Below are 22,949 nucleotides of genomic sequence, written 5' to 3'. Positions count from 1 at the left end.
TGTAAGGGTCGTGCACAGACCTTTGTAATTTTCGAATTTAAATAAAAAAAATAAAAAAATAAAAAGGGAAAAAACTTCCCTAGTTGTCGGACAGAGAGGGCAGACCGACTCTGGGCCCAGGCGAGAAGGGTGTCCGCCCAGAGCCCAATTTAAATAGGAGTCAGTTATATATTTCTGTTATATATACAATATTTATATATACATATTATTTGATTTTATTATGTTAATAGAGTAATATAGTTTTATGGTTAAGTGTTACATATATTACTTTTGAAGTTTTGGATAATCAAATCCAACTACCTTCAAATTTTAAAAATAATTTTTTATACATTAGACAAAATTAATATTAATTAATACTATTATTAATATTTTGCATATAAAAATGTTAAAACAATTATTTTATTCAATTATTTATATTTTATTATAAATAAAAAAATATATTATTTATAAATATTGGTTAAACAAAATTAATATTATTATTATTATTGATATTTTATCTAAAAATACTAGAAATAATTATTTTATCTAATTATTGATATTATATTATAGGTAAAAAAGAAAGAGTATATCATTTATATATATTCAGGGATCTTTTATTTTAATTTAAATTTTTTTTGCATTAAGAAGAAAATAAGTATTAGACAAAATTATTATTATTATTATTAGACAAAATTGTCATTAACTCTCTTGTTGTTTCGAAATTCAGCGTAAATCCTCCCTATAATTTATAAATTGCATGACGTCTTCATATACTTTCAAATATGTTGCATAAAACTCATTTTCATATTTTTTGGACAATGAAAAGATGATTTCTCGATTGTATTTTTTTTTGCATGGTAAGAGTTTCATATAACATTTGTTAAAGTATAAAGAGACTCCACATAATTTTTAAAATACATAAATAATTTATGCTAAGTTTCAAAAGTATATGAGAATTATGAACAATTTTGTTTTATTATTATTGATATTTTTTGCATAAGAATACTAAAAAAATGTTTTTTTATTATAGATAAAAAAATACTACCTCCGTCCGGCTCTAAGGTCTCATTTAGTTTTTGCGTGTTGATATTTGAATATTAATTATTATATCAAAATGTAGTACAAATTAAGAAAAAAATTGCAAAAATACTTCCATTAGTTGTCCTATAATACTAATAAAAAGACATTTGTACAAAAAAAAATTATACAAATATAAAGATATTTTTAAGGTTAAATACAATGACGCAAAAGATAAATATGACCCTTAAAGACGAACGGAGAGAGTATTATATATATATATATATATATATATTTAAGGGCCTCTAACTTTTATTTCACCACGAGCTATTCGAAAGTCAGAACCGGCCCTGAGAGAGGGCAGTGGAGTCTCGTGCCAATTTGTAGACCAACAGTGCAACGTCAATAGAAACATACCCTTAGTTTTGGTTTTGGTTTTGAATAATAAAAATTTGAATTGAAATAGTAGTCTGATGGACCATAAATATATATCGATGTAATATTTTCAAGATAAAATTAAATTTTAGTGTAATATAATAACTATAAAGTAAGCATTTGAATTTATGTTTTTTTAAGGAAATTTTTTTTGAAATAGTAAAACCAAAACTATAATTACACAAGTAAACACACCTCTACTAGCTACTGCTATGTAAAAAATCATGACAAAAGTATTAATTCTGTAACAATATTAATAAAATCAAAATTCTTTCATATTATTATTTTTACATATATTATAATAATAATAATAATAATATAACTAGTAATTTGTAAATACAGTTGTAGTTGGTTATAAAGTTTTTTATTATTCTAGTTTTTCTTAAATTAAAAATGTAATTTTATATTCAAAATACTACTTTATTAAACATTTATATTGCAAATAAGTATTCAATTAAAAATTTTATTATCTAAAATTCTAATCTCACAATCAATTTTTTTATATAATTATATTATTGCTTAAAATATACTACTTCTTTTAAAGATCTTATTTACTTTTTTCTTCGTTGATCTTTGAATATTAATTATCATATCAAAATGAAATACAAATTAAAAAAAAAAAGAAAATTTCAAAAATAATTTCATTAATTTTTTTAAATACTAATAGAAAAATATTTGTAAAAAAAAAAAAAAAACTATACTTATAATACGAGTGGCAGATGCATAAAAAGAACAAATGCAAACGGAGGGTCTTTTTCTTTAGACCAATTTTTTAAAATATTTCTATTTAAATTCTGCATTTTTTGAAAAAAAAATACATATTTTTTTCTCTTACAAAACATCACATCAAACATTATTTTAATACTAAATCCAAACAAAAAATTTCTAAACTCAACCAAAAGAAACGGCCCCTAAAGCACAGCACGACACAACACACAGACTTAAGTATAAAACTAAAAAGGTGACCTACCTCATTTCAGTATCAGTTTCAGTTTCAATTACCTTCTAGTCTAATCCATATTGGCATTGAAGCTGGTTGCTGCCAAAAAGAGAAACTTCATACATCCATCCATCCATGTGCAATTTGATCTGCTGTTCCTTTCCTAGGACATACCCAAAAGCTAAACTCCATAGATAACAAGCTGCTTCATTCAGCATCTATATAAATATCAAAAAAAAATCAGATTGTATTCTTTACTAGAGGAAGAACTGTTGGAGCCACACACAGTTTACGGCATCCTTCTCCAGTTCCTCTTTAAGTTTTCCGACATGATGTAGAGCTTCTTTCAACTCCATCTGCTCTAATGCTACTTCAGAGAAGTCCTTCAGAAACTGCCGGGCTCGTTCAATGCCCCTACTAACGTCATCAGAGTCACAACCTCGTTTTCTCTTAGATCCCACCTGAATCGATGTTACACATAACAACATTAATTGATTTAACAGGATTAAAGCAAAACCAATTTTCAATGTGATTAGTTGCTTCATATGCAAAAAGTCAAAAACGATTGTGCAGCTAATAATAATCTTTAAATACACTGTGACATGCGAAAATTTTTAGAGCTATTAATTATAACAGAATGAATGCTATTATACCTCTTGTACATCTTGGGGCAAATTTGACTTGGGTGAAAAATCTTCCAATTCAGATGCCTTTGCCCGAGCAAGTGCAACAACACTTTCTGGGAAATTAGCAAATTCTGCAACATGAATCCCAAAACTTTGATCACAGGCCCCTGGTTCAACCTGGAAAACAATTTGAACACGATAAATGTTCACAATAATAAATCAACTGAAAACAAGTGAAAGAAATTGAGTGAAACAAGCCATTCCGTTATTTACATACTTGGTTAAAATATAACACATTTGCTAGTTGTATAACACTATTAATAGAAATTAACTAGCAGACAATTTCATAGGCCACCACCATTGCATGAGATGATAATAACACAAGTTCAAATTATAAGAAGAGAGTAAGACCTTGTAAAGCATGGTAAGCTTGCGATTTGATGAGTCGATGTGTGCACTAACATGATAATTAGCTATTCCTGCAAGCTTCTTTGAAGATTGATCACTAGTATTTTCTTGAGCTAATGCAGTCAGCTCATGAAAGTGAGTTGCAAAAAGTGTGGGTGCTTTTATCACTTCAACTAAGTGCTCACAAATGGCCCAAGCTAGACCTGCACCACAAAAGTGCAAACATTCTTATTAAAGTGCACAAAATTTAAAGCTAAGAACCGGAAGAGAAATGAAACCAGGTTGAAACAAGTAGAAGAAAAAATAAGTAGACAAATAAATAAGCCAAGTAGGACAATCAATCGAAAAGTGAGATTACTTTTACAGCCATGTACAATCCAACTGGTTTTAACATAATAACAATAATAATAATCATAATAAAAGTGAGATTAGTTTACCTGTTTTACATTGAAAGGTGAGTTGTAGGTGCAACTAAGATCAACAGAATTCTAATCAAAATTAAGGAATTCTCAATGAAATAACCTAAAAGTCGATAGCATGGGAGTACAAAACAACTAAGAGAATTTCATCACAAATTAGAGTTTCCTTGTATCTTTCTTCAAGATCATATTCTTCACAAGGTGATGAAGATGCAACCCATAACAGCAAACAAGATGCAACCCCCATAACAGCAAACAAGATCCACAACAATTAATTAAAACGATTTCATCACAATCTTATTTCTGTTTAAAACAAAAGCATTATCATGTGATCGAAAAAGGTTATGTATAACTCATACGGGTGAACCCAAATTACTCATGCCAAGGAAAGGTCATCAACTTTATCCTATCAACTAATTTCCATAATAAGTCAGGGCTCCCTAAGAATAACCCACAGTTTTTCGCTTATATATATATATATATATATATATGATACATGAAAGTCTATGCTTTGTACTAAAACTCTAAAAAAATGTGTTTGTTTTGTAAAATGGTTTGAAGGAATAATTTTTATGAGATATAGGAAATTGTGTAGGTGTATAAAAATAATGAATGTGTGATATTAATTTTTTTTGCAAAAAGAACACACCCAAAATGCATGCTCTTGTGCACACATATCTCTATCTTATGATCAAGGGTCAGCGAGGTAAGGGTATGCCATGTCACAGAGAACACATCGCAGAAAACTTCAACACTTACCAAATCCATCATATGTTGATGTGCCACGACCTAGCTCATCAATTATTATTAGGGACCTCTCAGTTGCTCCTTTCAAGATTGACGCAGTCTCAAGCATTTCTTGCATGAAAGTAGAAACTCCACGCAGCTATATAAGACAAAATGTAGAGTTACAGAAGAAGAAAGTTTATTCGTAACACAATAAACACAGTACTTGTGTGAAACTGGCAATGATTATTTCTGTGTGATGATAGAATCACATAAAACAACATGTGTAAGCAGCTTGAAAGTATGTCCATCAAATTCAACAAGTTTATATTCAACAAATCCCAATTCCATACTATATAAGCTAACCTGGCAATCACCAGCACCAACTCGAGCAAATATGCAATCGCGTACAGAAATACTAGCACTGTCACAAGGCACAAATGAGCCAATTTGCGCCATCAGAACATTTACACCAACCTGCACATAAATAAAAAAAGTTAACTGGGAACGGTTTGAGACAAATACATTATTTCCAAACTGGTGTATTTGGAAATACTTAAAGGTGCACTGCAATTACGAATTGAACCCTATAGTAACTTGACAAAGGCAAAATTCCAGGTCGGAGCTGGTGATGCCTAGAGGCTAATAGATGACTAAGTGATAAGTAAATTATTGTTTTCATGTCATTTATTTTTGTGTTTATACAAATGCAATTAATATAATCAATAAATACAAAAAAAGGCTTTCTTTTGTACTATCATATTTGTAATGGACCATGAGAGCAAGTTAAATAATAATTCAAAAACATGATCATGTTAATCTCGCATCCCCATCACTATCTCAATTAACTTATTAAAGGAAACAAAGACAGGAAGAGAAAGGAAAAGTTCACTAGTCGGTAACCTGTCTTATGAATGTCGATTTTCCACCCATATTAGGTCCTGTGATGATCTGGAACCAACTTTTACTCCTAACCTGAATTAAAAGAAAAAATAAATAAACAATAAAAGCAAATCGACAACAACAGAATGGGTAATAAAAATTTCAACATTGTCTGTAAAAGATAGTTTATCTCCATGTACGTGAGCTTACTAGTTTACAATCATTAGGGATGAAGTTCACCCAATCCTGAGCTTCAACACAAGGATGCCGGCTCCCTTCTAGGATAATATCCCCCTCATCCTGAGAAGTAAGCATGTTCACATGTCTTGCAAAGTAACAATCAGATGACTAAATGAATTATTACCGATGGAGTAATGAGTGGGCGCGTGTAAGGAGTGGGGCTGCTAGCAGCTAAATCAGAAAAACTAAGTAAAACATCCAACTCAGAGAGCAAACCAGCTACTTTTTCAAACACCTACACCAAGAAAGCATAATTATTAATAAGACAATGAATATCTCATATTTGCCATTTATTATAGCACGACCACTCCTATTGACATGACATGAGAATTTCAAACATAGGACCTCCTGTGTGCCCTAGCTCACAACACCACCACAGAAAAGGTTCTAACAGTAAAGAAGAGACTAAATGCTATTTAAGTAACTCTACCAATAATTACCACAACAATTATCACTGTACTAGTAGGGGTGACAATAGCCCATAAAGAAGACAAATGCAGAATAACAACAAGGAATTCATAATTTGAAACATAGATACCTCAGAAAAAGATGCGGCAGTCTGAACTACCCTGGCAACTAATTCTTTTTGGCAGTTCCTATATTCCTCAACTACCTTTTGGTAGTCATCACTTAGTTTCTTAAGCTTCGAGTTTGTGAATTTCACTCCATCCTTCCGAGTTTCAAGAACAATAAAGTGTGTATTCAACTTCTTCCTTACTTTTGGCTCTTCCTTTTTGGTAATCCTAAAAGCATGACCATACTGTGTCCCTTTTTCCAATTTCAAAGCTTTGTCCAAAGAGAGATCAAGATCATTAGCAGCCTTTTTGTGCAAATCATTTATCTCACGTTCAAGAGACTCTTGCTCATTTTTCAAAGTCGCTAAATGGGAATCATACCCAGACGAAATCATGTATTCTCCATTCTCAAGTTGATCAAGGTCAACGGAAGCTTCCACAAGGCCAATAAACTTATTCAAGTGATTATCATCAGTAAACAGTTCTAAAGGATCCAAATATCTTTCCTTGATCAATGATGCGAACTGGCCACTGTACTTCTCTAAGGCACTTTTGATGAAGGAGAGCCTAATAGTTGACTGCATATCAAAGAAAGAAACTTGTAACATTACATGGATTGAATTATTACAAGATTATTAGCAATTGTTTAGCAAGCAGTTCAGCAAAGCATGATAGATGACTGTTATTGAACTACAGGATAGAAATTATATGAAAACATAACATAAGATAAAATAAAAATGAAAGCAAAAAGATCACAATGAAGAGAAACAAATTCTAGCTATTGAGACATGAAAAGACAAGTCCAAACAATAACACATTGATCTTTTAGTTAATTATACAGATCAAGTAGTTCTTGAATCTGAACCCTCGCTTTAGATAATTTAATCCATCAAACATACTTTTGGTATGATTGTTCCTAGAATCATTGCAAATGGTACAAAAATTAGGTCTGCATAACAATAATGAAACAGATAAAACTTAACATGTGTGCACACAAATACACAGACACACACACGGATGACGAATGCTATTTTAGTAATTCTAGATTTTTTGAATTTGAGTTGAAAATGCCAATGAAGGCGCGTTTTCATCATCGTACACATGTAGTGTATAACAATTAAGATGAGCTCTGAGAGATAGGGTAAGGTGTGGCCAGCATATGGTTTAGGGGATAAACAAGGAACACAATACATAAGGGAACGGGAACGAGGAAGACTAAACATTATTTTACTTTCCCCTTGTTACGGAAATTTATTGCAAAAGTGATGGTAGATAAAGATTGAACGAATAGTAGACACAAGATATAGCCATACAAATTTCAAATAACTATGTCGAAAGAATGTCACATAAATTTGAAAAACAACACTTAATCCCAAATCCTTACATAAAAAAGTAATCAATATGAATTATCCTTTCTAATAAATAGGGAAAAATTCATTCCAGTATTGAGTGTGTAACAAACAGAAAAAAGAATACCTGATAAAGCTTAACAACATGCACAAGACTTGCTCTTTTCTTCTCAAGAGAGCGTGTAAGACGTTCTATATCTGAAATTCTTCTCAAAAGCTGCCTCACATCAACACGTGTGCCAGCATCCTCCATAAAAGCTTGCACCAAATCCAGCCTATAGTTTATCTCATTTATATCCAATAAAGGTTGTTTCAGCCACATGTGTAGTAAACGCTTGCCCATTCCTGCAGTACAGGTCCTATTCAAAAGGCCAAATAAGCTAAAATTTTTGTTTGCATCAGTTTTGCTTTCCATGACATTCAGTGCCCTCATGGCAGAGGAATCTAATCTCATGTAACTGTCAAGATCATATCTCTGGATCTTGTAGTTACCGTAGTTGCTCTCATCTGCAAGTAAATCAGTATAAGACATTAAACACCCTAGAGCCCCTGGTGCATTTTCAAATGCAGCAATTAGATCTCTTACAGGTTCTATAGAACCTTTCACAAGCCTACCAAGATCTTGTACCAAATCTCTTCCTTTAAATTCACTTTTCTTTCTTTCTGTCACCATAACACCACATCTTGAAAACGAATCATTCAACGGTCTATATTCATTAGCCTTAGTCATATCAGCAGGCATAAGGCATTCCTTGCAACCCAGAGCAACAAGTGCTGACTCAACATTTGTGAAGTGGCTATCATCAAGAAATTCTGCCAAGCCAAGTACCCTCTTGCTGAGATCAACATAGCTCAATCCAACATTGCATCCATCTTCACGGAAATTTGCAATCAAAGCCACAATGACAGGAGAGTCTTGCATGTCATTATTAGCAAATAGAATTTCTTCAAAACTGCCTAAATTTCCAGGTGTTCCACTTTTCACAAGTCTCCAATTTGCTCCACTGCCCTCATATAATTCCAGAGTGCGATCGGTCCTGTCCAAAAGAATGTCTCTAATTACCGTCTCAAACATGGTCTTACTAACACTAACACTAGGAATGGCATCAGATCCAGTTCCAAGTTGACGCACAGCCGTTGTAGTGTGGTAATAGGTTTTTGCAATGAAAAATGCATCATCACCATGTGCGGTATAATAGTCCTGCAAAAAAGATGGCCGAAAGCCCTTGAATAATGAAAGTAGCTCATACATTGAATTTAATTAGTGAAAACTAAAACTCTAATAGAGAAAGAAAAAGGAGCTTCAAGATGAAGATATCGGAGGTGGCAATTCAATGGTGTTTAGAATGTTAATTTCAATCATTAGTCACCACATAATATGCAGAAGCAATTAAGCAGAGTTATATAAATTGTTTTGACAACTCATGATCCCATTATATTATCATCTAGTGATGCTGAGCTATTAACATACAGTCGCTTGGCTCACTTCATTCTCTGAGTTAAAAGTGTTTGAGCTTCAGGTTTCGTCCAACCTAAATGTGTCAATGATACATGTCGTTGTTTACTTCAACCCAATCATACTGTAACTAACTTGAGTGTGATTGTTGTTAGGGCTCCAGAACAAAATATCTACTCAGGCAAATAAAGAAAACAACAAATATATAATCTCAGTAGTTCAACTCAAGCTATACGATCAATCTACCATTGTACATTCTTAGGGTCTGTTTATTTGTGTTTTGAAACTTGTTTTCGCAATATGCAATCCAGAGAAAACATTTTCTTTTCTCCTGAAAAATCATAACATGCAACACATTTTCATTCAATCATCACTTCAAACACCTATTTTCACTTCAAAACATCCCAAACCACATCCTAGACACAGCCATCATAGCCTTTCTTCAATCACTACGCCATTCTTGAACAGAAGTCTCTCATTGCATCAAGAAAAGGTCAGACATTCAATAACATAGGAAGATCAAAGCATTTGCCTTCAATGTAAGGCAAACACAAGCTTCACAACATTGAAATGAAGAGAAAATAGACACTAACCCGACGATCAAAGAACCTGACAGCTCTAGGGTCCTGCACATAAACAGAATAAAAATGCGTCACCAACCATTGCTTCCGAACTGACAATTGTATTTAAAGCAGCGCATAATTATTCATCCACAGCAAAACATTAAAATAAAAGTTACACTGGGATGGCTTCGAAAGAACGACAGAAACCCTTGAGCTTGCTTGGTATCTGCAAAACATCGATACCAAATAAATATCTCAACTGCGACATAAAAATTAATAAAATAAAAATTGATCTGAACCCCAAACAGTAGGGCTTTTCTGTACCGAGTTTGAGTTCGGGAAGCTTGGTCGGCTCCTCAAAATTGTCGCCCATTGCGAAAAATGCTCTCAACTTCCAACAGTTAGTGAAGATGAAAAATAAAACCCTCGCCAAGAGCCTCGGTTCCTTTCGGCTACCCACTCAATCGTAAAGCTCCCAGATGATTCGCAGACAGTACACAGTCGATTGGAGTATAGGTTTTCGAGAGTAATGGCGGGAAGAAGCGCGCATGCGCAGGCTCCGCGCTAACGTGCGCCTTTTCATTTTCGTTGGGGGAAAAAATTATTTTGATATATCCTAATTATTAATTTTGTTTCATTACATATTCTTAATCAATTTTAATGGCATCAGATTAAACACCACTATATGTTAACTTGAAACGGAGTTAAATGGTAACGTACGCATAAAGTTTGATTAAGAGGTGTTTTAAAAATTTTGATTTGAAAAAATATATTTTTTTTTAAATTTATCATTAAAATAATATTATTAAATATTTTATGAAAAATATATATATTCAAAAAAACATTATTTAGAAAATAGCTTAAAAAAACACACCTTTTAGGGCTTTTGGTATAAATAATGGAATTACACAAAAAAAAAAAAATAGTAAAAAATGAGAATTAATTCTCTTGTTGGATAAAATAAAAAATTTAAATAAGTTTAATAAATAATTAATTGGGCAATAAAAAATTTTGACTTGTGAGAATCTATAAAAAAAAAAAAAAAATTGTGATTTTTTTGTTTAAAGAATAAATTTTATGTACAATATTTTTAAGATGAAATTTTAGTATAATTTTTTAAAAATATAGTAAAAAAATAAATATTTGAATAATAAATTAAATGTGATACTTTATAAATTGAAATAATATAATTTAATAAATATATATTCAAATATCAACAAGCAAAAAGTGAGTGAGACCTTATAGCCGGACGGAGGTATTATAAAAATTAAATAAATGATATCATTTATATTTTTCTAACATCATTTATATGTACCAAACATACCTTTAGCCTTTAGGTACAAAGAAATGATAATATATAATAAAATTGCAAGAAAAAAGAATTTATCAGAGAATGAGAATTGATTCATTTGTTTGATAAAACATCAGTTGAAAAATGTAAGAAAAAATAAAAATAAAAATAGACACATAAATAGAATAAGCTATATTGGTAGTTGAAAAAAAATATATCGATTATTAAAAAATGATAAATTAGATAAAAATATATATATTATTGTATTTTTAGTTATAATTTTAGTTTGATCACCTATTTTAATAATAATTTAGATATAATATTTTATGAAATTTAAATAACATAAAAATTATAAAAATCAAATAATAGTAAAAAAAAAACAAAGATTAAATATTAAAAGTTAAATATAAAAAAATAAAAATATACTCCCTCCGTCCTAATACAATAGTCTTGTTTACCATTTTTGTTCGTTCTAAAACAATTTCTTATTTTCATAAATAATCATATCACCGTAAAACTATTCCTACTTTTTTTTTTTTATTACACAATTGCCACTATTTTTTTACGCTAATACACTCACAGGGCAAAAAAATCTTTTATTCGTACTTTTTACCCACTACCAATATAATATCAATATTCTTTAAATCTCGAATCAAACATAATTAAAACTATATTTATGGAACGGATGAAGTATAAATTTATAAACAAACACCCCTTATAGTGGCATAAATTTATAAACAAACACCCCTTATAGTGGCCCTATTGCATCCAACAAAACCGTGTTTGAACATGTGATTAGCTTGTTATTTCAATTTTATTTTTTTATAATTTTCAATATATATATAATATATTATATTTTATCATCAAATAAAAATAATAATAATAATATTTTCTCAAATATCATGTCTACGTTATTATACACTTTAATCTCATTTAAAACTTTTTAATTTTTTTTAAAATTTTAATTAAACTAATTAGTTATCTTAATTTTAATTTATAATTATCTATATTATAGGATAATTATTTTCACTAATATATTTTTAATTATCTACTAATTACACCACTCATAAAATATACCTATACCTGGGTCGGAGGGAGTAATATTTAACATAATATTTGATGTTATATTATTTACACAATTATTTATAAAAATATAAAAGAAAAAAAAAATTATTGCAAATTCGGCCCAAAATCTCCAATCCAAAACCAGCTCAGGAGAGTCCAAAGTCCAACCATTAACACGTCCATCACAATATAAGATTCCAAAATTCCATTTTTTTTTACTTTCTTTTTATTCCTTTCTTGTATTTTCTTTTTTTTTCCTACCTATAGTTTTAATTCATGCAAATCAGATCCATCTTCCATATTCTTGTTACATTGTCTTATTTTATTGTTACTACATTCTACATTTTATTTTTCATACTGTTATCTAAGTTGTTTTATTTTTCATGCATTCTATTAATTAGATTTCATCTTATTCGATCAGTTTCAGATTGATTAATCGCGATCCGTCATGCCCGAATTTGTTTGCGCTTTCATTTTTGTTGCGAGATTAGCCTGAATTTTTTTTTTAGGAGATCGAAGACTCCTACTAACATCGATTTTAATAGGCCAAAATCGATTAGACTATCATCGACAATTTTCAACTATAACAGATTGGTACGTTCCGTGAGACTTCAACGAGTCTTGCACGTAAATACAGTTGCAAAGTCGCAAGTTACCTTCACCAAAATGTTCCACCATGTTGAAAAATAAGGGAAATCGTCGGAGAAATGTCTTCGCAACCCACTGTGGAAGAGATTGAGTACAATCAATCATCCGCAGCAGCACATAGTCTGGTTACGCTGATGGCGAATGTCCTCTAGAACCATATCCGGGGGTGAGATTAAGTGTGATGAGATATGAAGCCTGATTATATTCTAAAATTTAGGAATATGATTTGAATATTACTCATTCCGTCCCATAATAAAGTATTCATTTTTCCATTTTAGTCCGTCTCATAACAAAGTATCCATTTCTTTTTTTTAGTAACTGTAATATCTACTTAACATTACAAATACTCTTACAACTTACAATATATTACACAAATGACATTACATTTATATCACATCATACTAATAAAATTATTTTAGTCATTTATACTTTATTTCTACTATATCTCAATATAATACTAATATTTCTAAAACTACTTGCAAAAAGCAAATGGATACCTATTTATGAGACAAAAGGAGTATATCTTATATTTTAGATATATGATTTAGATATTATTGACATAAGTTTGGTCCAGAAATAAACATGTATTCTCACTTTTAACACGTGACTGCATATTCTATAGTAAAAAATTCATAGTTTGGCAACGCCCCAAATGTAGATCATCTTGAATTGAGTAACCAAATTCTTTTCTTTGTGTCCTTGTGTTTTGCTTGCCTTTTCTTGATTTCTTGAGTTTTCTCAGTGGTTACCTAGTTCGATCGGAAATTTAAAAAGGAAAATGATATGAGATGTGAGACGGACAAAAATAGCGTTGTGGACATAATAGATAGGACGGAGATAGTAGTAAACAACATAAAATACTTTTTTATAAAGATTAAAAAAGTCAAAAAAAACTTTCAAATACTCATTAAAAAAAAGGTAAAAAAAAAATCTAATATTTAATTTAAAATAATACTCCATTTAATATTTTGACATAATTTTTTATATCACACATAAAAAAAATTAATCTATCTAAAAATGATGCCTGGAGCCATTATTTGTAAATATATATTTTAAAATTTAATATATTAATTTTATAATTTTTAAAATAACAATCATTTTATTATTGTTTATGTAATTAATAATATTGATAGTTTTAAAATAAATTCAATATATGATTAAAAAAATTTATAATATGTATTTAAATATTTTAAAATTTATATTGCAATAAAAACATATTCCCTATAAATATAATTTTGTAAATAATAATTTTTTCTATAATACAAAGTAAGTAAAAAAATTATTTATTTATAATTAATATAAATTAATTTTATAATTTTTTTTTAAATATAAATAAAATACTTATTTATTTTTTAAAAGAGATAAAACAATTTTGAATAGTATCCTATGATAACCTAATTAATTAAATTAATTTATATTTATTAAACATATTTTTATTTAGTAAATTTTATGAAAAATAAAAAAATATTAATCACAATAAAAAAGATAAAATAGTGAAGTGTTTTAAGGATGAAAACTGTGAGTGGCCCCCATTCAGTGAGAAATTTAACGGAGTAATCAACGCCGTTACGCCGGCGCCGTCAGCCGTGACTTAACAGTTAAAATATGATTTCCTTATTATTATTATTATTATTATTATTATTGTTATTGTTAACAAAATACCTAAATAATAGTAATAGATCAGTGGCGCCCGCCCACCCGCCGTAGCAAATCATCATCATCAGCGTCATCTCTGGCCTAGGTTTTTCCATTTTAGCCCAATTTGGCAATCCCCATTCAAATTGCTGTCCAAATCGATAAAATTCGAAGCAGATTTAATCCTTGCCATGTAAAATCTGTCTCTCTGAAATATCTGCGAGCAGATACCGACGTCGTTGGGATTTTTTTGGCAGAAGGGTACCAGTGTCTCAGTTTCTGGCACTGTTTGCGCATACAGCGGGCGGCGAAATGAGCTGGAGAAGATTGGGCAAGTCGCTGCAAGCCGTGGCGGCGCACTCTTCGCTTTTTCTCTTCACGCTTTTGCTTGTTCTCAAGCTCGATCACACCGCCTCCTATTCATGGTGGTACGTTTTTTTTAGTTATTATTGTCTGTCGTCGTTTGATGTGCCTCAGTTTACTTGTTTTTTGATGAGCTAAGGTATGGTATGGACTTGTACAGGAAATCATTTCTGTGAGTTTTAATTTTTTGTGAATTTACGATGTTTGTTCCCCTCACATGTGAATAGAATTGCAAATGATTGTTTGTTTCAGTTGTTGCATATTCTGTATGCTTTTGAATGCTTGTAAAGTGTTGGTGATGATCGGTGATAAGCTGAACAGGATCTTATTGAAAGTTGGTTTGACACATTTGGATCTGTTTAATTAAGTCTAGCTGCATATGAAATCTAATGATTTAAGGCTCAGAAAGGAGGAAGACTGATTGATGAAGTTGCCTTGTTACTCTCTAATGACATGCCACATGTAATGTCTTTTCTGCAGGAATGTTTTTTTCCCACTGTTCCTATTTAATGCAATTGTCGCCCGCGGAAGATTCTCACTACCTGCCCCATCAGTTCCTCATGATCGCAATGTATGATTTTCTCTATTATCACATTCTTAAGAAACTTTCAGTTTGTAAAATCTGCCAGCTATTATATGTTGCATCGTTCTTGTAATGAAGTATTGGGCTCTTTGTACTTATGCTCGCATATTTTTTATTATCATTCATTTTGTTGTGAATAGTGGGCTCCATGCCATGCTGTAGTTGCTATGCCATTGCTTGTCGCCTTCGAACTGCTGCTTTGTATATATCTCGAGAGTCTATATGGTGAGTGAGCAAACCCTTTCATGTTCCTGATGCTATTAAGGCATTTTTTTTCACAAAAATTTATAGTATTTGTGCTATAAATTTTATTTAACCCTTTTTTTTTTTTGCAAAACATTCTACTGATTTGAACTGTTAAAATTTCTCCCTTGCATGCTTAGCATCTATTGTTTCCTTTTCTACACTTATGAACTCGATGTTGGGTATTGTCAATGCTATTTGAATAGTTATTGATAGTTTCGTCTTCAATTTATCTTATTTACATACAGCTTATGGTTCTGCTGCTGTAAGTCTGAAAGTTGTGTTCCTTCCATTGGTGGCCTTTGAAGTCATTATTCTTATTGACAATTTTAGGTATGATGCCTCTACATTTTCACTTTTCACCAATGAACATTGTCTGTAATATGTAACTTCTAGTACACTAAGGTTCAAATGTCAAAATTTTGTGGATTGTATAACTTATTTGGAGAATAATTCTTTCTGCTGATGATTTCTGTATTGTTTAGAATTACTTCCTCAGATATTTGTTTCATTTTTAATTTTATTTCCATTAACCTGTTCTCCATAACCACTAGATGGTTATGAGACCTATATATGATGGGTTAGTGATTAGTTTCCACCTCTTCATTTTTGTTTGCATTTGTTCACTTTATCTGATACAAATTAAAATGCCTTAGATTCATCCATGGGGTTATTGTGCAGTACTTAAAATATCTTAGTATTAAATCTCTGTCTTGCCATAAGGATTAATTTTCACTTCTTAGATGTATATTTCCTTCTAATTTTTTCATTGACAAAGCATTTTCAGGTCAATGGACTTATTTCAGCGGCTAATAAACTCCTTGCTCTTGTCATTACAATTTCATTTTGTGGATGATGCTGCTTCTTAAAAAATAAAAATAAAATAAAAAAGCCGGGGGGTGGGGGGCGGTGAGGAAAGTTAGTGGCTATTAATAATCATGTTTTTCATCTTTTAGTATCATATTCATGCTATTTTCAGTGCAAGTATAGCTCAGCGAGGAGATATTATGGGGATTGATAGCAAGGATTTCATTATTCATTACTATTTTTTTTAACTATGTATTTTATTTGAATTTTGTCTTATGTTTGTTACCTTGGTGAATCATGCTCATTAGGACACTTTATAAATTGAACCAATAGATATTTTGGCATGCCATCATATAATCTTGGTTACTATTCTCTGTTAATTATCAGATAGTGATACTTGTTTAAATACTTCTTAGCTTAGAAATTATCAAAAACCTACATTTTTTTTTTCTCTGATTTATTTTAACTTTCAGTTGTTAGTTTATTTGTTATTTCCTTCCTAAAAAAATTCATCTGTTCTCTTCTTTCATGTTACAATCAGAATGTGCAGGGCATTGTTACCGGGTGATGATGAAAGTATGACTGATGAGGCAATATGGGAGACTCTTCCTGTAAGTTTCTTGGTTTCGAAGAGTCGTACCAAGTTCAAATAATATATTTGTTTTCTCAGAATGCCAATAACATAGATTTCTCCTGTATTGAAGTTCAATTAGTTTAAATTATTCAAGTATAATTTCATTTTTTAAGTAGATCAAAGAGGTAATAAATGCTTTTAATGCATAATATAAAAGAAGCAGCTCAATGCAGTGCCATCCTAGAATCAGGGAATTAACCTCCAGTTTTAGTTCCACTAGATGTTAAATGCACAGTTTTGAATAGTGTACATATTTTCTATATGTTCTTTTGATGTGATTGTTGATTTTCTACTTTTTTGTGTATACGAGGAAAAGTTAATTTCAAGGAGTTGGATATTTGGTTTAAAAGTCTTTAGAATGTAAAAGGTAATGCATTTTGTTTCCCAGAGTGCAAGAAATTGCTGTTGTATAGTACGATTAATTCATTTGGTAAAGAAATTTTAGTTATTTAGGCTGCTGTGACCGAGATACATATTAAGGTGGATTCAATTTTTGTGTGATATGCTGTTTAGATTTTTTCTGCTAAATAAAAAGTGTGCATAGAAATTATTGTTTTGAAATGAGGATGATGTCTACTGTGAACTGTCCACGTGCTAAAGCTAGATGTCATGTGTCCTGATAGTGTGCTAATGTAGAAATGGGAGAACATAGTCTAGTGATGCATTTTGCCTTGAGTTTTAGAGGTGTGAGACCTCATTCATATACTTCTTTTCATACAATAGTCCTTAACTTTGTTAAGAGTTGCCAATTTATGTTCTCCCATTTCTACATTGGTATACTTTAGTGACATGCATGCACTTATGCTTTAATGTTTTAGAGGCGTGAGACCTCATCATCTACTTCTATTCATACCAAAATCTTTAACTTTGTTTTGCCTTCAACCTCATTCCATTTCTCTTGACTGGGTGTCCAAATAAACCTGTGAACTTAATTTAGGTGCCAAAATGACCTGATTTTGCGATGGAAATGGGAGTTGACGTAGTTACATGTTGGTTGAGATATTCATTTATCCAAATTTATAAACTAGAGATGCAAGGAGATGAACATGACAGATTCCACTCAACCAGAATCGTTCTGAAAAGTAAAAGGAACTATTCAACAAAGGTTAAGGTGGAAAAAGAATTGACGTAATTCAATTTTTAACATGAAGTAGAACCCAATGCGTTGCAATGGATGTGGTTTCTAATTCTCAAAAGAAACGTTATCCTCTGACACCTCAAGCAAATCATTCTACTAGATCCTTAAGGATGAAGAGCTTGAAGTATTACTACCTTGTAGGCACAATTTTCAGTGTTCAAATAAATGAACAATTCCTTAAGCTTTGCGCTTAAATGAAAAAAGACGATTCAACTTGGTGGTTTTGTTTGCTTCTGTTTTAATATTTGTCCATTTTTTAGTTGGGCAATTTCCACCATCTTCTGTGTCTGTATTTAACTCTTAATATCTGATTAGTAATCAGTAGAGGACTCCTTATTCATGATTATTTTATTCTCAGCATTTCTGGGTTGCCATATCAATGGTTTTCTTCCTTGCTGCTACAGTGTTCACTGCCCTGAAGCTTTGTGGTAAGTCTCATCTCTCATAAACTATGGTTCTAGGTCAGAATGTACAACCTTCGTAGTTTTTCCTGTCATCCATACCTAGGAAATGTGAAAAGACAACCTAAAGATAAAAATTGTGAATATATTATTTGTGGAAGTGGGATTTATACTTGATCTATTTACTACTGCTTCCCATTTTTTTCCATCATACTGCAGGAGTCTTGAAGTCTTTACATATTTATGTTGTAATTCCCTTGTCTTTCTGGAAGATCCTGGGATATGCAAGTTGTACCTCCAACTCTTATTTGTGTCTTTTGAGTAGCAACCAAGTAATTTGGCTTGAATGGATACCTTTATTGGGAAGGCAATTGACGTTACACTTTTTAAGATTGGTTTGGAAGGGAGAATTCAAATAGTTTCTGTACTTGTTGTGCCGATTGCTACTATCAGAGTCTAATTCCATATCTTAACTAATATCTGGGAATCCCAAACTCTCTGAGATGGATGGTCTTGAAGGTATATATATACTACTATGAAGTGCATCATGATGGTGCATTTCTGCTGATGCTTTATGTTTTTGGTTGGGGTTGTTGTGATTTCATGATGAGAACTTAACTGGCATAGGCCTGTTTAAACTGCACAGGGACGGTATAATTTCAATCCTACTAATGAGTTCCCAACTTTTGATAGAGTGCTTCCACCTGCATTTTTGTGTGTGAAAGAGAAGGGTTGGGCTGGGAAAAGGTCTGTGGATGCAAAGTTAGAGGTTTCTGGAGGAGTTGAAATAGTTATAAGTCTAAAAATGATTGTACTCATTTTTATATTAGCATTGTGAAATTATGCTAGATGAAATGAGGAAAGATCAGTCTATGCTGATTATTTGGGACAGTATTTTCCCCCCTTAGTTTTTAGTGGGTCTGAGTGTGTATATTGCCCATTGTTCCACCAAAGATGGAACTTCTTGAGTACTGTCAGGTCCCTTTACTCACATGGCTCTGGACGTATTTTTAGTTTCCCCTTGGTTTTTATATTTTTTTGCACCAAGACTTCATTCTGTTCACAAAGGCTTTCATACAAGGATTATTAAGTTGGCTTAATTTTGTGTTTGATTAGTGATAAGACAATTTCTTGGTTCTGTTCCACGAATCCTAAACCTCTTTGTATTTATGATTCATGATATTGTTCAATATTGTAGGTGATGTTTATGGTCTTAGCTGGTGGGACTTGTTCATAAATTATGGGTAATGTTTCTAACCTGGGAGCCACTGTGTTTAACCTTTTACATTAACTTTCCTCATGTTTGAAAAAGTCTGCTCATTGTGTTTGTTATAGAATTGCTGAGTGCTTTACATTTCTTGTCTGCACCAAATGGTCCAACCCAATAATTCATGGAGATTCTCAAGCTAGAGAAGAAGGCTCCTCTTCCAGTATTAGATACCTGGACTGGAACAATGGTTTAGTGGTATCCTCCGAGGAACAATCACAAGACAGAATGTGCAGCCTACAAGATTTTGGTGGCCACATCATGAAAATCCCTATTATTGTTTTCCAAATCCTTCTTTGTATGAGGCTTGAGGTATTTGTTGTTGCTTTGGTTGATTGTTGCTTAAAATGCTCACCAACTCAACCTCGAAAGATTTCATTTACCAATTTACCTTGGTTTTGGATTAGGGAACCCCGTCAAGTGCTCAGAATATTCCTCTTCCGGTTATCTTCTCTCCAATTTTTATATTGCAAGGAATTGGGGTCGTGCTTGCTATAACCAGATCAGTAGAGAAAACTTTCCTTTTTCTGCGAAGTGAAGCTGGTAGAGGATTATATTTTGTATACTCAGCAAGAGTTTATGATTGCTTTGGTTTCCTTCATCATGGCTCCAGGTAGTTTTTAAAGATGGGCTTATACACATCTTTGATATCAATATAAGACCAATTCTAGTAGAAATGCTTCTGTTTACTATATGTGGTTTTCAGATTTCTTGGATGGTGGTCCATTGATGAAACAAGCAGAGAAGAACAGGCTCGACTGTTCCAAGTTGGGGCTTCAGGGTGAGATGTTTTCTTTTTATCAATCATATCATAAATGTATGCATGCCTACATGGTTTATTGTGCCTAACTTTTGATCACTTGTTTCCAAAATAAGCTGTCTCTGAGTTCGATCTATCTGGCATACTACAATTTGTGTCCATGAAATTGTAAAGTCATTAGAAGAAGATAGTCTAAATTCATGATATGCATGTATTGGTGAAGCCATTGATCTGTTTGTAGGCACCTATTATAAGTTATTGCAGTTGTATAATATATAGAATCAGATCCATAAATAAGGGTTTTGGTTAAAATGATATGATCTAAAAGCTGATTGTACCATTGCTGGTAACTCAGATATGACACATTCTCGGGTTATCCTCCAGAAATAGTGAAGAAAATGCCAAAGAAGGATCTTGCTGAGGAGGTGATCTCATCGTCTCTTTAGTTCATTTCATTTTTCCATTAGTGTCCTACCAAAGATTTGTAAAGAATTCTGTCATTAGGTTTGGAGACTTCAAGCAGCACTTGGTGAGCAAGCTGAAATCACAAAATTCAGCCAGCAGGAGTATGAGAGGCTTCAACAGGTAACCTTCTTATTCCCGATTGATTTTGTGTTTGTGTGTCGATGTTTGCTTATGTATAAATGTTATACGTGAATATTTTTCCCAGTGTGCACATTATTTTATTGAATATAGTCTACTACCAAAGTCATCAAATAAAATTCTTTCATAGTCAAAGATCACTACTCAAAACAGAGTGAAGTTGTAATAGTTGGTGAGTGAACTGTTTGTTAAACTGAGAGAATGAGTTTGATTTATGCCTCTGATACTGTCCAAAGCTATGGGCAGGCCTGGCCAAAAAAAGCAAATAAGAGATCATTTTCCTCAATTATATGTCTTCGATATTTAAAGTTTGTTTTGTTTTTGTTTTGGTGTCACGGTGTTTTGAAAATTGTAAAAGTTTTGATAGAAAATATTTATTTGATGCAATATAAATAGATATTTTATACGACGTTTTGAATAAAAAATAATTTTATATGTACCGGCATTAAATTCAAAATAGGTATATATAACATATGACTTTTTTTTTGAGGAAAATAATACTCCATCCAATTGGAAAATGTACATGTTTGACAGGCCACGAATATTAAAAAAAAATCAATATAAAAGTAAAAAATTTGTGAGCGGTATCTTGAAAAATTCATTAGTCAATATAGGCTTTTTTATTATTTTGAAATTGAATTTTTGAGTTAGTTTTAATTTAAATAGTATTTTGATATAATTTCCGTGAGAAAGAATAATATATTTAATTGAAAACGGTTGAATAGTAGAATTTTTATTTGAAATAAAAAAACAAACACACCTATTTTTAATTGATAGTATATCTGATATAGTAACGATGACAAAGTTGTTATTTATCTTTTAAAGTAGGATTGAAATATAAACGGATAGAAAAAATTGTTGCTATGGGCTAGGTTAATAGCTGGCATTTAATAAGCCAAAAAAGGATCTTTCGTGTATAATCTTACATAATCTCGAATGTTATCAGTATTGGTACATAGACCAAATAATACAATGCGAGCAAAAGTTCCTAGATTCATGGAGTTCATAGTGTAAGTATAAATTTGGTGGAAAAACATAAATAAAAAATAAACATAAATTTGGCGAAAAAACATAAATAAAAAGTAAACATAAATTTGGTGGGCGATAGAGTAGGTTACCGTGCATAGATAGTGAAAATGGAAAGCTAAACACAATCAATGTGAATTTTTCTTTTTCTTTTTATTTTATTATGAGAAAAGTTTTGATATATATTGGGTTGTAGATAGCTCTACCTTGAAAAGAATAGGACAATTCGTTTGTTTTCCCTGTAATTTTGTATAGAATTATCTTAAAAAAATCGATATATAAATCTCCTTGACATCAATTCCATATAAATGACAATGTACTCGTTGCCCTGCTCAGGAAAAAATTCTGTGTAGAGTCTGCTTCGAGGGTGAGATTTGCACGGTACTTCTTCCTTGCAGACACCGCATTCTTTGCAGGTACCAATAAGTAGTTCAACAACATCCAACTTTATCTTGTATGTATTCCGTTGTTATGCATACCGACTAATATATCCATATAATATTGGTGTAACAGCTCATGCTCCGATAAATGTAAGAAATGCCCGATATGCCGCGTTGCCATCGAGGAACGACTACCTGTGTATGATGTATAGAAAAGGTCCCAACTCTCATTATACAAACCTGTTTTTGTTCTGTTTTCTTTTTTATGTTTTTGTTGTTGTTTCCTGAAGAATGGAAGCCTCAGATATATATATATATATATATATATATAGGTTTGGACACACTAATTGGTATATGGATTGCTTGTGTTGTTTATACTGCTCTGCTTCCTTAAGTAGCTTCTCTTTTTCTCTCTTTAAACATATATAATGTGTACATTAATTATTATATTGGTATTGTTAATATAAATTTATAATTATGTTTGTCTTTTTATGTGAATTTTACCAATGGATTCAGTCTTGTGATTAGGTGAAAAGTATGATCATAATCT

The 22,949-nt window shown here is 31.5% G+C and overlaps 2 protein-coding genes across 2 annotated transcripts; one reads left to right on the top strand and one right to left on the bottom strand.

The window, feature by feature from the left end:
- Positions 1-2,245: 2,245 nt before the first annotated feature.
- On the bottom strand, positions 2,246-10,148 carry LOC127263189 (DNA mismatch repair protein MSH2). Its single transcript, XM_051292207.1, has 13 exons — positions 9,880-10,148; positions 9,732-9,781; positions 9,586-9,618; positions 7,664-8,737; positions 6,211-6,765; positions 5,797-5,907; positions 5,643-5,732; positions 5,454-5,525; positions 4,917-5,027; positions 4,584-4,710; positions 3,409-3,608; positions 3,025-3,174; positions 2,246-2,832 (listed from the first exon to the last, which is right to left on the bottom strand). Exons 1-13 carry the CDS (start codon positions 9,926-9,928, stop codon positions 2,629-2,631), a joined length of 2,826 nt encoding a protein of 941 aa, XP_051148164.1. The 5' UTR covers positions 9,929-10,148; the 3' UTR covers positions 2,246-2,628.
- Positions 10,149-14,244: 4,096 nt separating this feature from the next.
- Positions 14,245-22,774, top strand: LOC127263053 (uncharacterized). The gene is made up of 14 exons (XM_051291987.1): positions 14,245-14,622; positions 15,038-15,128; positions 15,281-15,365; positions 15,632-15,716; positions 16,732-16,801; positions 18,321-18,390; positions 19,562-19,607; positions 19,699-19,942; positions 20,038-20,243; positions 20,337-20,411; positions 20,746-20,815; positions 20,895-20,975; positions 22,356-22,435; positions 22,533-22,774. The coding sequence occupies exons 1-14, from the start codon at positions 14,507-14,509 to the stop codon at positions 22,609-22,611; spliced, it is 1,398 nt and encodes a 465-aa protein (XP_051147944.1). The 5' UTR covers positions 14,245-14,506; the 3' UTR covers positions 22,612-22,774.
- Positions 22,775-22,949: the final 175 nt, after the last annotated feature.

This window comes from Andrographis paniculata, unplaced genomic scaffold (assembly GCF_009805555.1).
Source record: "Andrographis paniculata isolate CXL003 unplaced genomic scaffold, ASM980555v1 Contig66END, whole genome shotgun sequence".
Classification (NCBI taxonomy): domain Eukaryota; kingdom Viridiplantae; phylum Streptophyta; class Magnoliopsida; order Lamiales; family Acanthaceae; genus Andrographis; species Andrographis paniculata.
The sequence above is the reverse complement of the archived record's forward strand: the minus strand, read 5'-3'. Positions and strand labels throughout refer to the sequence as shown.